General features: G+C 36.6%; 1 protein-coding gene across 3 annotated transcripts in view; it reads right to left on the reverse strand.

Moving 5' to 3' along the window:
- CDH6 (cadherin 6) overlaps positions 1-18,145 on the reverse strand; it is a 118,093-nt gene that overhangs the window by 10,003 nt on the left and 89,945 nt on the right. For 2 of the 3 annotated variants that reach the window (XM_079146043.1, XM_079146044.1), the window contains exons 3-8: positions 15,606-15,900; positions 12,278-12,397; positions 10,020-10,187; positions 7,203-7,390; positions 5,499-5,752; positions 579-715 (exon numbers count right to left, since the gene is read on the reverse strand). In XM_079146043.1, the coding sequence (XP_079002169.1) occupies positions 579-715; positions 5,499-5,752; positions 7,203-7,390; positions 10,020-10,187; positions 12,278-12,397; positions 15,606-15,900 (1,162 nt within the window). The remainder of the gene's footprint in view (positions 1-578; positions 716-5,498; positions 5,753-7,202; positions 7,391-10,019; positions 10,188-12,277; positions 12,398-15,605; positions 15,901-18,145) is intronic. The other variant, XM_079146045.1, reaches the window with a different exon arrangement.

Here is an 18,145-nt window from a genome sequence, read left to right on the forward strand (position 1 = left end):
TTAAATTTCACAGGGAGTACCATAAAATTCATTCTGAACATTTTATTGATTACTTGGTGATTTGTATTGCTCACTTGGATATACTATGGAAAAGTGATCATTTGTACCTCTTAATTCTGTACAAATCTAGAAATGGAAATTCTAAGAAAGCTAGAGAATAAGTATCCACAAGATTTCTAGACCAGGTCTACATTTTAAAGATAATTGAACCCTTTTGTCCCCTGCCCCTCTCTTTGCAGTGTCTGAGAATCCATTTTTTCCAGCAGTTTCTGTAATGCTCTAACTTATATGCATTTTGGAATCAAATCTGATAATATCAATTCAGGCTCATTTGAAGGTCACACTCTCATTTCATTGTTTCCAAACTGCAGAACTTCCACAATTGCCTCTCTTTTTATGAATGAACCAGACCACATTTAGAAGAAACATTACTGCAAACGATTCCAGGGATTTTCCTTCAATATGTATTGAGCAGGATCATCAACTTGGGGTGACGAGTTTTGGCCATGCTCCATGAGCCCTAGCTGGGACACTCACTCCATCAATCAGGGACAGCAGCAGTACTAGGTTGGACTTACTAATCTCTGTCGCTATCACTGTTATGTTGTGCCACAGCAGTGTTTCGCGGTCAAGAAGTTTCGATGTAAAAATCGAACCATTTCCAGAATCAATGTTGAAGATTCTGTCCATATCTGTGTGTCGATCAACAGAATACCTGAAAATACAGGGTGGAATTTAGAAAGGCTTTGTACTTGCTATTCTCACATCATAAAGCAATATCCAGAATATCTGTTAAAATAATTACTTTCTACTTGTACTGCATATTGAACTATCTAGAACTTAACATTAAGCAACATTTTCTGAGAAAGCAGTTCTTAGCATCAAGGCCTGATTAGTAAGTTCACTAGAACCAGTTGCAAGATTTTAAGGGTCACCTCTACAGTTTCTTTTTCAAAATATATAATTTGGGTCAAGTTTATATAGTAATTACATATTTTGTATTTTAAACTCAAGTTTTAGGACTAAATGTGTATGTGTACTTGTATATAATGTGAGGTATTGGTTATTTTTCTATAATCCATTTTATTTAAAATTTTTGTTGTTGTTGTTGTTGTTGTAAGAAGCAAACAAAAATTAGTGTGACTAAGCTGAGCGAGGCAGGAAAGAGAGGTAGGAGATGAGATTGGAGAGGGATCCAGAGTCCAGACTGCAGAATGATGGGCCAGCTTCATAAAGAGCTGGGATTCATTCTAAATGCAACACAAATTTACCAAAGAGTTCCAAGCAGGGCAGCAAAGATTGCAGGTTGAATGGAGGAGGATGGTAGGAGAGTGCTGCCACAAGCTGATGGAAGAGGAGAGAAAAACGGGCTTTGGGGACTGTTTCTAGTTCCATTTTTGATGCACTGAGGTTGAGGTGCCTGGGAAGGTCCAGGGGAAGATATCTAGTTGGAAGCACAAGATTAAGCTCTGGACTGAAAACTTCAATTTCTTATTCAACATCCAGTGAAGGGGGAAAAACACTAAGGACAGAATCATTGATAGCACCAATGGGAGAAGAGAGACCCACCAGGACCAGAGCAGCAGCTGGATCAGAGCAAGAGCTGGAGAAACATTTAAGAAGGGGAATTTGGAGATATTCAAAGAAGAACAAAAGTGATGTCTTAGAAACCAAAGGACAGAGTTTTCAACCCTGAAATTGATAGAAGTCTCACAGATTTTGAAAATTTAATCTTATTTACAAATTTGCCATCATTTGTCTTTTTTTAAAAAAAAATATTTACCTTTGTATGTATTTGTTACAAGTTTTTAGAATAGCCCCATAAGGTGTAAAAGTACTTATGTATGTATGTTTATGAGCAAGGGGACATTTAAGAGAAAACACTGAAGAAAGTTGACATCTTACGGGCTTTAGGAAAAAAATTGCCCATTTTAGCTGGAGTCTCAAAACTTACATTATGATAGGAGGTTTACACATGTCAGCCGAGTAGAAGTACAATTTAGATAAATGACTTAACTAGTCAGAAATGTGGAATTATTATGAATGCTCTGAGAAAAATTGTTACTAATCTGTAATAGTATACCATGTCCAAAATGTTATTTCAAAGAATCATTTTTGTTTAAAATGTAAGTAGTAAGTTATAATAAATAATGTGCTTCACCTTAATAAAATTTGTTTTTGTTATCTAGCAGGTATCTAGATGAAATAAACATTCAGTTATTGTAGGCTATTTTAATCTTATTTTAAAGAGAATTAATGAAGTTCACAATGGGTACAAGTTGGGTTGGAATTTTAGTTTCAGTGTATATAAACTAATGATTTTTTTTATTATCAAAACAGTTGAAACAGATGAAAAAGCTATTGCTTTTGCCATTTCTGTCATGAATCAACATTTACTAAGAATTTAGGCAACAACATTGAGCTTACTTGATCACCTTCTTCATTTTAAATTTGAGAATAATAAATATTTATAACACATAGTTAATTACCAGAAAGGAAATCTCAATATTCATAGACTTTGTGAGACATTCAATAATTATCTACAAACATATTTTTTCTCTCATGAAAAATGTCAAGCTTAAGAAGTGCTGCTTAGTGCCTTTATAAGCTGCTACAATTATATACAGCAGTAATCTTTTTTGTTCTTTGTCTCTTTGCCTCCTGTTATAGTTTAACATTTTACAAGTAATCATATTTTTCCATCAAGCCTTGAAATAAAGGGTAAGCAGTCAGAACGTTTTCATTGAAGGCAGCTTTAAATTTTAAAGAAAGAGTAAGTACTTAAGAAATACCAAAGTTTGTATTATTTTTCCCTAATTGGGAGATTACAAAATTAGCAGAAAATCTAAAATGCCCACTTTCTTCATGAAAAATTCTCTTACATAAATCCTTATTTGCTTTTTGTTTTTTCCTAAAGCAATTTCAATTTACAACAAGGACATTTACCATCCCCAAAACATTAATTGTAAACATCACTAATAAGAAGAAAGATAATCAATCCCATTATGATTGTAGCAGATTATTTTGCTGGGATGTCCCCTACCTACCCCCACAACCCCTGACTTCAGTGTATTTGTGATTAAATAATTTGTCTTCTAATGTATCCTCAGGGCAGGAAGATAGGTGGACTGGGAAAGGAGGTGTATTTGCATGCAGATTTTTCATAGTAGATATTGATAGTGACATAAGGTAAGATTCTTTCATGGATTTCAAAAGGTGTTTGTGATAAAGTTGTTGGTAGAAAATTGTTTTTGTGATTAAAGAATTAAATATTATAACTGCATAATAATAAATCAATGTTTGGGGAAGAAGGATCTTAATTGTTCACCTAACATACTGCCTAGCACCTAGTTGTTCAATATTTATGTCTAGAATAAATCTATATTTATATATCAAATCCATATGTGCCAAGGGAAGGCTGGAAACAAAAAAACTTTAAAATTAACCAACAGTTAACCCAGTTTGACAAGCTAACTCCTTCCTTTCATAAAACATGAAATAATGCAGTGGGTAAAAAATGGTATTTATTATAAAAAGTAACATAGATATGGAAGTATATAGTCTACATTCCCAAAATTATCTCTTTAAATTAAAAACATGTTGATCTGTTCAAGAGGTAAGTGAAGATTGTATTTGTAAACTTTGAGCCTTAACACTTTTAAACTGGACTTGACACTGATTTGCTAAGATATTTTTCCTCGTGCAGTTAGAATATACTTCAAATGAGAGAGTAATTGTGAGAGTACTTGAAACACTTGTGGCTATGGAAGTGAAAGCCATCTTCTCTTTTTCTTATTAATACTATTGAGTATGGCTGGAGAAATACTTGATTCACAGAGCTCACACGTGGCTGCTTAGGATTGACGCCATCCACTCCAAGGTATCTTATAGATACTCCAGTAGAATGATACAAGTCTATTTGCCTGGAGATTTAAAGTTACTTTCTGAAAATAAGTCAGGCATTTTTGTATTTTAGATGTGGGGTGTCATAGGTTTCATGGAAACAAAGTGACTTGATGGTTAAAAAGTCAGAAAACAATTGCCTTACAGCTTCAAGTTCTTTTATCTGCACTAATATTCTTCATGTAGCAGCCTGGTGATCATTTTAAAAGACAGCTTTGCATTAGGTAACAGTTCTAACTCCAACTTTTCAAGTGGCTTCTCAACTCAGAGTAAAGTCCAGTCTTTACCATGGTCTATAAGGCCACATAGGACCTGCCCCTCTCACTACCGCCATCCAGCCCTCCCTGTTGCCTCCTACGTGGCCTCTCCTCCCTTACTCTCTGCTAGCAGTAAAGGCCTCCTTGCGGACTCCTTCAAAACACCAAGAAAGAGCTGGTATCAGGCCTCACCTTGCTCTATCCCTTCTCCGAATGGTCTTCCCCCAGATATTAGCATGCTTCACTCCTTTGTTTCATTCAAATCTTTGCTCCATTGATTCCCTACTATGAAGCCTGACCACGCTATCTAAAACAGTACCTCATTTAGTCTTTGTTTCCATACTTTGCTCTATTTTACTGCTTAGAATTTATTTTCACCTGACACATTACATATTTATCATTTGTCTATTTCTGTCTGTAAGCTTCCTGCAATCAGGACTTAGTGTATAGTTCTATGCTGTATTCCCTTGGTGCCCAAGACATGCCTGGCATATGGTAGGGGACTTGCTCAGAATATATTTGTGGATTCACTGTCAAGAGTTCTTATACAGCTTTGGGGTTTGCTTACTATATTTATGAGGAATAATTTACACAATGGTATTCAGCTTAGCACTTTTCTCATTAGTCACCTAAGCTACTGGCTGAAGGCTGGAGGTTGCTAGACTCCAGTATTTTCATAAGGTTCTACAATACTTAGAGCAGTAGTGGTCCCCAAGAGCAATGAGGCTTTCTGGTAAAATGATTTACAACTAAAGTGTCAGGAAAGTACAGGGAAACAGAGCTTGCTTATATAGTGCAAATTTGGATTCTGCTTTATTAATTTCCCCTGGATTTCACAGCCATACAGCATGAAATGGTTCATGTTTTCTATTTACATCTGCAGGAGGAAAAATTATGCATCCAAATGGAGCATAATTCTGCCTCTAAGTTTTACACAATAGGTTCTTCCCACACTTGGAAAATAGGCGCTCAAGCCCAGTGCCTATTTTGTTTGTTTCCCTATTCTATTCTGACGAATCTTAAACCTTAGGAAAACCTTGAACCTTAAAGAAAGCCCAGGACACTCAGCTGCATCACCTAACACTACCTCCCATGCAAGTAGTGTACATCTTGAGCTCTTTTATCTTTCTTTCAATTTTTGTGTATTTTAGCTTCACACTGCTGCTAAAATAATCTTTATGCAGTGAGACCAGAGCCAAAGGTGCTATTTGGAGTAGTTTTTTCAGGAAAATACAACTGTTTAATTGGAAAAAAGACATTCTTCTTTTTCTAAGGTGCAGGTGGATATTTGAACATAAATTGAGACTTATGATAGAGATGGTGCAGGAGTGTGCTTACTTCACGGGATTTCTGGCAGCATCTGGATCCTGGGCTGTGACTGAGCCTATTGTTGTGTTAATCTGAGCATCTTCTCTTATCTGCAGGACATAGGCCACTTTGCTGAAGACAGGGGGCTCATCCACATCTTCCACCACGATTCTCACTGTGGCTGAATCTTTGAATGGACCCAGGTAGAGAAATCGGGGCTCCACGTGGGGATTGGAGGCTTCCACCTTGAGGGTGTACACTTTCTTCTTTTCAAAGTCTAAGAACTTGGGGAGGAAAGTGACATATTTAAAGCAAATACCGGAGGTGGGGATGTAACCTATACATTCAAAAACATCCCCAAGTGATTTGAAGGTATAGCCAGAAATGGGAACTGCAGGTTTGCATAGGGTTTCTCTATTCGTCATTTAGATAAAATAGATTAAAAAACAAACAAACAAACAAACTTTTGCATGAGTTAATGAAATATTCCAATGATATCCTGATAAGGGCATGTAGCTAATTATTTACCAAAGAAAGGAATAATCATTGTTGTTAAAGATCTTGAGGAAGAGATTCTTCGCTTTTGGAGGCATAACGAACCCATATGCTTATTGCTGACTTTTAGTTTTAGATGGGAATATGACAAGGCTCACTAGAAAGATAATTAATCAAGACGTTAGTGAATGTGATTTAGTTGGCTAGGCAAAATTTCAGTTCGAATCTTATCAGGCTCTAAGAAAATTAAAAAGGTTAATGCACACTAATGGGTTTCCTAATTATATTATGGTATAAAACATTGGTCTGAGTGTCACTTAAACATGTTTTATTGTGTTTCCAGATATTAGGACATGAGCTTAAGGGGAAAAGTTTTCTTGTTATTTATATCCACCTATGCTTATATTTACCAGCAAACACAACCGTGTGCTAAAGGAGGGAGAAAATATTACACGGTACTTTATAAAGCGAGAATCATAAAAAAATAAACCAATTAATGTGTTTAGCCTCAAAGCATACAATTTATTGGTTTTTAACTTTTGCTGCTCTTTGGTATATTGCACTGTTGCACTAGTTTTGGAAGGGGTTAAATTAATGCATAAGTACATTGATAAATAACAGGAATTTGGGACATAAAAGATTTATTATCACTGTGTTTCAGGGAAGAGATAAAGAAGTTGCAGACAATTTGTATCACTTAAATTTGTGGTCTTTACATATCTTCTCTAATTCAGGTCAACTTGATCACTACGTGTATTATTCTTTTCCTTCAACTCACCTATTGCAATTTGTAGTTACATATTTATTGGTTTGTTTTCTTGCTCTCTATTTCCCCTCCCCTATGAGCTGGCAGTTCCATGAAAGCAGAGACCATCTGTAGGTGCCTTTGTACCTCCAGCACCTAGAACAGTATCTGGCACTGTCTCCTTCCTTATTGTTCATTTGTATTATTTATTTCATGTCTTTTTATCTATACCATTTGTTTATATTATTTATTTACTTAAGAGAGTCTTAATAAAAGGCTATTGAAAACATGGAATTAATGGATGTATAAAATTACTTTGGTCCCCAAAAGCCAACGCAAGAGATCTCAATATAATTAGAATTGGCATTTTCTTAAAAAAAAAAAAAAAAATCAGAGTCTAAAAGAATGTTTATATGAGATGTTAATTGCCCCTGGTAACTTAGGAACCAGAGAAAAGTGTGTTCATATGTATGAGAATTAAGAAGTGGCATTACCTTTTTAACAGTTATGATCCCTTCCTGCGTTTCCTGGTCGGTGATGACATCAAACATATCCAGCCCCTCACCATCTGTGATGCTGTACTCAATTGCAGCATTTTCTCCCACATCAGCATCACTGGCTTTGATCCTGCCAATTGGTGTACCCGGCGGAGAAGATTCAGGGGTTTTAAATTGATATGTACCTATTAATCACCAGACAGATGTGAGTCAAACACAGACTGAGAATGCTTTGTCATAATAAGTAATCTCTTTTCCATGGGGGATGTGTTCCAAGACCCCCAGGGGATGCCTGAAGCTACAGGTAGTATTAAGCCTTATATCCAGTACACTCTGTTTTTTCGTATACATATATACCTCCTATCAGTTTAATTTATAAGTGAGGCCCAGTAAGAGATTAATAATAATAACTGATAATAAGAGCTAGAACAATTATAACAATATACTGTAATCAAAATTATTTGAAGCTTAAGAATTGTTGATGCTAGAATATTTTATTTAATATTTTTGGATTGTGGTTGACACTGGGTAAGAGAAATTGCAGAAAACAAGACCACGGACCAGGGGGGATAGCTGTAAAAAAAAAAAATAAACAAAAACATTTTCTAAGAGTCCTATAGGACATGAATGGAGGCAGATTCAATTTTTCTTAATGGTGTCCTATTCTTCTTATGTCTTCTCTATCATGATTGTTAAGAATATTTCTTCTGCTGGGCATGGTGGCTCATACCTGTAATCCCAGGGGCTGTGGAGGCTGAGGCAGGAGGATTGAAAGTTCAAAGCTGATCTCAGTAATTTAGTGAAACCCTAAGCAACTTATTGAGATCCTGTCTCTAAATAAAATTATATATATGAAAGGGTTAGGGATGTGTCTCAGTGGTTAAGCACTCCTGGTTCAATCCCTGGTACAAAATATTTTTTTCCCCTTCTATCTCCTTGCAAATGGAGACCACTTATCTTGTCCTGTAAGTAGGCTTCCAAGTTTACGATGTGATTGTGAAAATGACTGAACGCTAGAAGAGGAACGACAAGTTTTCAATGCCCCTGTTAGTCTAATCAATCAGAAAGAGGACAGATAACTTAGCTAGAACTATGACTTGAAGTCAATTACTAGTTTTTCTTTTAAAAAGTTCTTTCTGCTAGTATTAGCTGAAGTTCCAAGTAAATTATAGCAATTTGGTGAATATGTCCAAAGAATGTATCCTTTTACTCATATGCAGATTTGAACCTAGTTGCAGAGTTAGGGATATAGATAAATACACTGAGTGATAAAGGACTTTTTAAAAAATCTAACTCTTTAAAATTTTATTACAGTTTTTATCTATGCATAGGTTTCTCCCATGATTATGTATGCATTATTAATTCAAAACCTCTATTTTGTAGATAGGTATTTTCCTTACATCCTCTTCTTGCAAAATTAGTTTAAAGGAGTCTATATGTGAATTTCAGTTTAGATCTGAAGGACCATCATGTAATTAAAACTAAAACAAAAATAAACTAGTAAAACCAAGAGTTAGTCTATTTTCATATATTACACTTTGTCAACCACTCATACAAATGGTTTTGGAAAGACCAAAACTGGACTGTGCTCCACTAAAATAGAGTCCTCAAATAATATTAATTATTGGGCTTCTCCGTGGTAAAATGATAAAATAGGCTAAGTATTTCTCTAGTATATTCAATTTCCACTTTAAGGGCCTCCTGCTCTTTCCTAAATTCAGCACAAGGTCAGGTAGCAAGTCACAGGCTATGTGAGGAAAGAGCAGAGGGATGCATCCCTTGGTACCAAGGTGCTGGTGGAGCCCAACACAACCCTCTCCAGGGGACTGCCACACTGAAAAGGAGATTTTTGGGAAAAATGCTGGTGATCTTGATATTTTTGGGTGTCTTGGGGGAAATTTTAGTACTTGTACAACTTTTTTCCTACTTCTTATATCTGAAATTAGCTAATCGGTGATGATGTTTTTGCATTTAGCTAACTCTGATTAAATTCTTGAAAAAAAGTTAAACTAATTCCTGATGATCTATGTGAACCTCCATTCTAAGAGAAGTCCATGTTAGCAGACAATTTTTTAGAAAATGCTGTGATAGAGTAAGCGGTTTTTCTATTTGATAATTGAGATAACTTTCTTACAAGATTGTACTCATGGAAGAAAATCTGCATTAAACTGGTCCCCACCTGGGCAGCACTAAGTGAAAGAATCAAGCATATGCTTGATACAAACTCAGCATTGATGAGTATTGTTTCTTCCTCCTGCCTAATCATGAGAGTAATAATGTTATAGATGGCTTTTAGTATCTCAATTAACCATAATGTAGAAAACTATTTATGATTACAAATGGATTAAGTACACATTTACTTCACAGTTATATTTTTAGAAGCAGGAAAATGATAAATCCTTTCCTTACAAAGCTTTGTGAGGATTTAAAAGAGATTACATGCCTGATTAAGTTCACAAACCTAAAGACAAGTTTTTCCTAACAAAATAGCAGCATGCTTGTATACATATGTTCTGTGAAAGCAAATTTATGTCTCTGGTAGTCTTTTTAATAAGGAAAAAGAAAATAATGATGCTGCTTTTACAACAACAGCTATATCAGAAATCGCTCAGCTAATTACCAAGGAAGGAACATAAATGTTCACACTTCCTGAGTTTAAGTGGTGTTGTCAACTCATTTTAATAATTTTAATAAAAGTGCCAGTTCTTATGAAGTCCACTAATTTTGACAATAATGACAATGAAAAATAAACATTTTCGAAGTCAGAGTTTACGGAAGTGCAGTGAAGAAACTTTTTCAATCAAATGTTCCTACTCTGGGGGAATCGGGGAGGGTTGTCATTGACATCAGTCAGCGTGATGTTCACTGTGGTGGTCCCAGATAATCCTCCCATCTGGCCGCCCATGTCCTTGGCTTGAATCACCACTTGGTACTGCTCTCTGTTTTCACGATCCATGTTGAGCAAAGCTGTCTTGATGATGCCTATGGACGGGAAATTTAGGAGTGGAAAGGGATGCATTCAGAATACTTTATGGAATCATTTATTTATGCAAACAAACATAGACTGTCACCCACAATATGCAAAACACCATGCAGATGTCATTGTGATATAAAGATGATTATATACAGCCTTTATACTGAAGGACATTACAACCACATAGGGGAGAGGGGCACATTTTAAAAAGCCTATAACGTAGGAAAATGAACACAAGTACAAGTCAAATCCTGCAATGGTATGGTCTGCCTATTCTACAAATATCAAGCACAGCAAAATATAACTTGGCCCATGCTATAAGGGTGTGCTATGGTAGCTGCTTGAGAAAAGATATTCAGGTGCGTTATGAGCAAATTGTTAAGAAACTGAGCTGACTCCTGGGTTCCACATGACTGAACCGGCTAATTGCTCCTCAAATACACCTACCATAATGAGTGTTCTGAGGTTTTTTCAAAACCACAAATCTATGGTGTTAAGAATACACAGCATTGGTTCTCTCACAATTATCATCTTATATGATCCTGGAGAGTTTGGGTTTTCCTAAAGCTTATATGAACATTAGTTCAACTGGTCCCAACAGTAACAATTTCAAAGTTAGGTTAAATTTATCTCTGTTGTTAGGCAGTTAGAAGATAATTAGTTGAAAGAACTTCTAAAAGTTTACCTAATCTCTATATAGGCTTTATGCTTAAATTAACTTTCTTTTAAAAATCACTGGAGAAGACTTTAAAATCCTCTCCAGTTGCACATCCCAGTGCCTAACAACTAATGAAGCTGAAAATATCTTTATAATTTTTAACAAGAATACTTCAGACAACAGGTCAGTTGTATTCCTATCGTCTTGACTTCAAAGTGCAATGCTTTCTGTTCTCCAAATAATTGTACCTCTCTATTTAAATACAGGCGATTGCCTTAACCTTTTGTCTTTTAAGCTGAATAATTCTAATTTTTCCTTCACATTGTTTTTAAATTCAACACTTTTTTTCTCCTTGGGCTTCTTCTCAAGTTCATTTCACCTTTTCACACCTAGGTTTCAAACTGGATGCAGTAACCTGGAAAGGTGTGGATTCCCACCATAATAATGGATGTTCGAAAAATGTATAAAAGAAACTTGACTCTTATTACAATAGCAATAGAATTTACTATACAATACAAATGCTGTAAAAAAAAAAAAAAAACCCATATCATCATCAGATAGTATTCTACTTTGTGGGAAAAATACAGAAAAATGAGATGTCCAAAAAAGGATTTTATAAGGCATTATGCTTTATGAGGGCCGAATCAGTTAGCATGGGCTGGACAGTGATGTGACAACAAACAACTCAACATCTCAGGGACTTAACACAACTGAAGTGTGAGCTTTGCCATGCTCTGGGAGGGGAGCAGGGTGCTGTGCTCATGGCAACACTGGCTGTCCAGGCTGACCCCTTCTCAACGGTGGTTTCCATGATCACTGTGACAGGGAGGGGGATGTGGCAGATGGTCACCAGCTCTACCAGCTCCGCATCACTGCCACATTTTAAAATATTTTTTAGTTGTAGGTGGACTCAATATCTTTATTTTATATATTTTTATGTGGTGCTGAGGTTGGAACCCAGTGCCTTGCATGTGTGAGGCAAGCGCTCTATCACCGAGTTACAGCCTCAGCCCCTTTGACACATTTTATGTGCCCAAATCAATCACGTGGCTTTGTCTAACTTCAGAGCATAAGAGACAGATGCATTCTTATCAAATATCTAAAAACAGAAGAACCAGAATCTGGGTAAACAGTCCTACGACCTATCAGAAAGGGTTAGTCTTTTAGCTTCACTCCAAACTGGAAGAAAAAGAAAGGAATGTATAATTCTTCTGAATCTACCCTATATAAATATGTTAGATGAAAGGTTCATTGTCAGATTTCTTGATTAAAATGATCCAGATGTCATGCTTACAAATATATCATTAGCATTTGGCAGAAGAATACAAGAAAATTCAATCATGCTGATTGTTTTTATTAAAAATATGCTAGCTCAGCTGAGCATGTCAATTAAAGTTATAGATTGCAAAAAAAAAAAAAAGATAAAAAATGAATTCTTACCTGTTTCTGATTCAACTGAAAAATAGGGCTGTCCCTGTAAGATACTGTAGACGACTTTGGCACTGTTCCCATAAGTTGGATCATCAGCATCAGTTGCAGTGACTTGGACAACGAATGTCCCTGTAATGACACAGAAACATAAATTGAAAACAAAATTAAGGGTTTTCCATGTTCCCTAATATATGCATAAAAAGAAAGCATGACCTTAGTTTGTGTGAAGTTACTGTGACAAGAAAGAGCTGAGAATTCAGTAGAATGCCAGGTTAAAAAACTTTGGGATTCTTTGCTCTCAAGGGATGTAATCAACTAATAGATATGGTAAAGAGAAGCATGGGAGTGATCATGACCTTAAATGGAACTGATTCCAACCCATCTCCAATGATAGATTTAACCAGATTATTGCTGTAGTGATTTTTTTCAATCATTCAGGTCTAAATCAATTAGCAACTTGCATTACTTTGTCCATAGGCATGCGTTGAGGAGCTGTCTAACCTGGGGCCATTCATAATGTTGCTAGAAGTCCTGCATCATTGATGCTTTTTCTCCTGGACTATAAGGTGCAGATGTGAGGCCATATATAGCTATTTGTGACCTTAGAAAGGCCAGTCTGAGGACAAAGTGGTAGCTCAAGAAACATCCAGAAACACAATTACATCTGTTCAAGACCCTCTTTACTTTTGTCTTTAAGTAATGTGACCAATAATACTTTTATTCTTTAAACTACTTTGAGTTGTCTCTCCTGTTACTTACCATCCTAAGTAATAATTAATGTGGTAATTCTAAGACGCTGAAGCTGAAAGACCTTGAACCTTAAGAGGTAGTTAAGATTAGATAAGGAAATGAGAGGGAGGAGGGGTATGAAAAATTGTGGAATGAGACAGACATCATTACCCTATGTACATGTATGATTACACGAATGGTAGGACTCTACATCGTGTACAACCATAGAAAGGAAATGCTGTACCCCATTTGTGTACAATGAATCAAAATGCTGTCTGTAAAAATAAATAAATAAATAATTTTAAAAAGAATGAATTGAAACAGCAGAGCATAAATATCTGGAAGTTGTCATTTCAAGCAGTGATTATAATTAAATAAACAAAAAAAGGCTATTGTATTTTAGATTGGCATTCTAATTTTAGGGATGACAGTTACCTTATAACTTTAAAAGTATCCCTAAATGCCCAGAGAGCCCATGCCAATTTTCATGTGCATGCTTACATGTCTGTTTCACTGGGGAGATGGTGCGCATATGTTGTTTCATTCTCAAAAGGCTTTGTGACTTTCAAAAAGGATGAAATCCTCTGATTAAGATCATTTTATGTCTGCTTTTGATATTCCTATTAGGTAAGCAATGGGCATACTGCTAGAGTTCTCCTATTCATGAAAAGGGCAGAGAAGTTACATCTAGGGAATATTAGAATTGTCAAGTTGCTTTTGTGATACCTAACCGATTTCATTTATTGAACAGATAGATAGTGCTCTGTTAGGGTTGAATGCCCTGGATGTCTCGTGCTGCTGCATGGGACACAGCACCCACCTTGTAATTTGGCAAGGGAGGAGGGAGAGAATGCCGGCATCATAGAATTTTAAAGGGAGAACTAACAGAAGTCAACAAACATCAAGTTCTTATTTGCATTAATACAAAATCTGATTGCTTTCAGAATGTGATTAGGTGGATATTGTAAGTGCCTGTTAGTTGTCAGAGACTGTACTAGGGGCTCTGAACTTATTTTCTTATTTAAGCTTCATGATAACCCTTAGGAGTTGACATTTATTGTAATTATTTTTTATAGATTCAGAACTGGAGAATCAAACAAGTCAGGCTCAGAGAAATTGAGTAATTTACCCAAGGCTACACTGTTGGTTATTAGTGGAGATAGTTTCAAATTTAGTTTTGTTTGGTACAAAAATCTGTTTTTACCTCTCTGCTGTTGTTCCACTACCTTAATGAAATTTCTTTAAGATGCATTTATATATTACAATAAATGCATATTAATTTATAATGATGAATATCAACATTACTGTGCCTGCATAGAAATTAGAAAAAAACCTTTCTTTTCTCAAGGAATGTATGTCGCTGCCAATTTATTTGTAAACTGGCTATCACGGTTTCAAGAGTGAATGGCAGGCCTGGAGTTGTGCAGTCAGGGCATGACTGGGTGGTGCTGGCGACAAAGCCGTCCTTCATTAATTCTTTTCCCCTTTCCTGTCTAGAGGAATCTGTATTTCCATCTCGATCTCTATCTCTACATATCTATATCCAACCTAAGAAATATTGTATTTCCTAAGAAACCTTCCTTTTTAAAGAATTTCAACCTCTTCTTTGCTTTAGTGGTGGCTTATCATTTTCTAACAAAACAAAGAGGCTTCAGGCAATATGAGCAATTTCTTCAGGCAAAAATTTAAATGCTTTACAAATCATTTCCATGGTTTGAACATTTTCCAAGCCTTGGATCTGTGAACTACAATGTCTCTGATATCTGACTGACAGAATCATAGAAAAGTTATTATGTAATTTCAGCCCTTATGAATATGACAGAGTGAAAATAAAAACAACCCTGTACATGAGTAGTTTAGAATTTGTCACTGTCTTCCATGAAGTATTTTAATGTTTCTAAGAGTGACATCAGTAGGATTTTTTTTCTAAATTTAAATCCTGTTTACCTTCTCCCAATTTAACAATTTAGCAAATTAAATCCATACATATTAAACTTAAAATTGGCAGTGAAATTGTGCATAGAATATTAATTCACATATTAATGTCTTGAAAGTCTCTCAATTTCCACTTGTTAGTAAAAGGATATGCCTCCCACATACCCTCTGTGTATTATTTATGGATTTTTTTTTTAAAGTTTTCTTGGAGTCTCTTTTCCAAATGTAGTTACTTAAAACAACCATCACTGCTGTTCTGACTGAACTATAAATTCAGGCTTTATTTTTCCACTGGGGAGGTTTTTCCCTGGAGCCTAATACTAATGTGGACTGATAGAAATGGAGAAAGCTGTTGTCTTTCAGCCCAAGAAACATAGGGAGTACAGGGCGGAGAGAAAGCAGACCGAATGGCTTCACTTTCCACCTCCCACCCTGGCCTGTCCCTTTCTGGTCCTCAAAATGAGAGGAAATGCTGATTCCTTAAACATAACCAGCAGATGAGATGGGACTAGCATTAGGCAGCACGGTGCACTTACAGAAAGGACATATGGATTATTTGAAAGTGTGGTACTTTGGGAATTTAGCGTCTCAATTCTTTCAACTCAGTACACATAGCTCAGACCATTCTTCCTAAAGGAGATCCAGTTCTTGGTTGAAGTCACATCTCACTCACCAACATCAGACATTTCGGGGACAGTGGCTGTGTAAACGTCCTTGGTGAATATTGGTTCATTGTCGTTGATGTCATGGATCTTGATGATGAATTCAGACTCCGGCTCCACAGGTCTCCCTGTCCTTCTGTTGATAGCTTGTGCTCGAAGGATGTAAACAGGCTTTTCTTCCCTGTCCAGCCTTTTGGTGGCCTGGATGTCGCCTGTGTTTTCATTGATAATGAAGAGATCTCCTGCTCCATCTCCTGAAAGGATATATTTAAGTGATCCATCTCCTCTATCCTGGTCTGAATGTAACTAGTGTAGGGGAAAAAAAAAAAAAAATTAAAGAAAGTAAAAGTCAAGCATGTCATCCTAAACTGTTTTTGTTTTTATGATCATGCTATGTTAACTTTTATTCAATGCTTTCTAAGGCATACAGGTATTATTTTTCTTGCTATTTGCATTATCTCTCAATAGCAAATGCCATTCATTAATGAACATGCTTACTTATAGATCATAGAATTTTCCAGATCTAAAACAGAGTTTGGGGGAAAATTTAGCCATCTTCTTATTTTGGAGAAGGGAAAGCTAAAGACAAGAGCAATAGTTAAGGTACCCAAAGATATATAAGTCTGGCTGGAAGGAAACTATTTTCACTAGAGTTTTTGGATTCTACTAATATATTCTCCTCACTTGCATGCACACAAACATATGACATAAGTGATATGCTATTGAAAAAATAGTGGTTTTCAAATCAGTGAGACCTGAGTACATTCTGCCTCTGGGTGAATTTAAGAAAGCTAGATAAACTCCTTGGGTCTTTAGTGATGGAGATTATAATACCTTCTCTGGGAAGACATGGTATTCATTTATTTACAAAATTCACCTCAAAGTATTTGAGAGACATCTTCAGTGCTGCTATGAGCAATATCTTGAAAACTAGCATAGTAGATAATTTATGAGGTCACTTGGAAGAATAAACATTTGACATTCAGATTTTAGTGTAAAATAGGAAAGGACTGTCTGACTCGAGGAGTTAGCCTAATGTTGAAACAGACTGCTTTATAAAGTAGGGGCTCCCTGCTCCTGAGGGAGACTGAACAGAGACTCTGGTGTCATTCTCTGTGACATGAATGGGTTAACGTAAGGAAAGCTAGGATACCATGGAGACAGAGGTAGTGATCCTGACCTGGAAGAGTAGTTCACCTTTCCTACTCCAAAGACCATTCCTGCAGTGTTGGGTTCTTGTGTTGCCCACCCAGTACAAGCTTAGGTTTTCATATCATCAGTTTATACATTTTCTAAAAGTGCTTTTTGTTGAACAGAACCACGTAACACCTGGGTCATCCATACTGATGACATACAATTTTCTAGTGGGAAGGCTGTGAATCTCTACCTTATTTCAGCTCCATCTAGAAGGAGGAGCTGTGTTCCCAAAACAAAGGCCACAACGACAGGTGACAACTTTGCGTCCTCATGGTTAACACATGGAATGCTCAGAGTAGCATTTGTGACACATCTGGAAATGGACTCTCCAGGCAAAAAGGGGCTTAGCAAATGCTCTAACCACCCTCCCTAAAACTGTTCCATGGAATATCATTTGCACAAAATGGACAGAAAATTCCTGTGGCCCAATCAATTTGGGAAATACTTTATACTCTGCCTCTTTCTTGCAGTCACCCATTGACATATTAAGGGTTGTGAGTGCCTGCAGTTTGGAACTGTACTTGGCTTTGTTTAATTCTGCTTTCTCAAGCTTTACTGTTTAGAGAGTATTTTTTTGGAGGGGGGCATATTGATATGTCCCATGACTAGTTTTTCATGAAAGATTCTTTGGGAAACATGAGCTACTTTAGTTCATTGGTATAGAGTCAAGAAACCTACGGTTCCAGTTTTTGTAGGTGTTTCCAAAATCACACCCAGCTCATGTGAGCATCAGAAGATTAGAATCTGAGGACAAGAAGGGGCCCTAGAGATGGGTCAGTGCAACTTTTTCATTTTGGGATATGGAGAAACTGTGTCCAGTGCCACACAGCCACAGCTAGCTAATCATGGAGTTTGCGAATGAGAATATTATTCATACAATTAGTAGCTGTGAAAGCAATTTGGCAGGAATAATGGAAGATAGATGTGAATGGGGAGGAAATTGCTTAGAAGTGAGACAAATGCAATAAGAAATGTAAAACAAGAGCACTCCATGATTTGTGTAATGTGATATGCTAAGGAAACGTTGAAACCATGATGACATAGAAAGAGCCACCGGGGAAAGTTTAACTCTCCATTGTCAAATCCTAATGACTGAAGAGTGCTCTTAAAAAGCCATTTCATTAACTCATGAGTAAAGCAAGCAGCGCTGCTGCCCCGCAGATCCTTGCTCCAGGGCAGCTGCGGTCAGCAGCCTGGTTCAGGGCTGCGGGTGCCACGTGCAAGTCCCAAGAATAGGTCACGTTCATTTTCTTTCCCTCACCGAGGGTAAGACCACAGCAGAGCCAATTAACCTCCCTGAGCCAGGACCCTCAGTAAAATGAGGATAATAAGAGTTTCACAACAAAGCTGCTGT

Source organism: Sciurus vulgaris (assembly GCF_902686455.1).
Source record: "Sciurus vulgaris genome assembly, chromosome: 6".
NCBI lineage: Eukaryota > Metazoa > Chordata > Mammalia > Rodentia > Sciuridae > Sciurus > Sciurus vulgaris.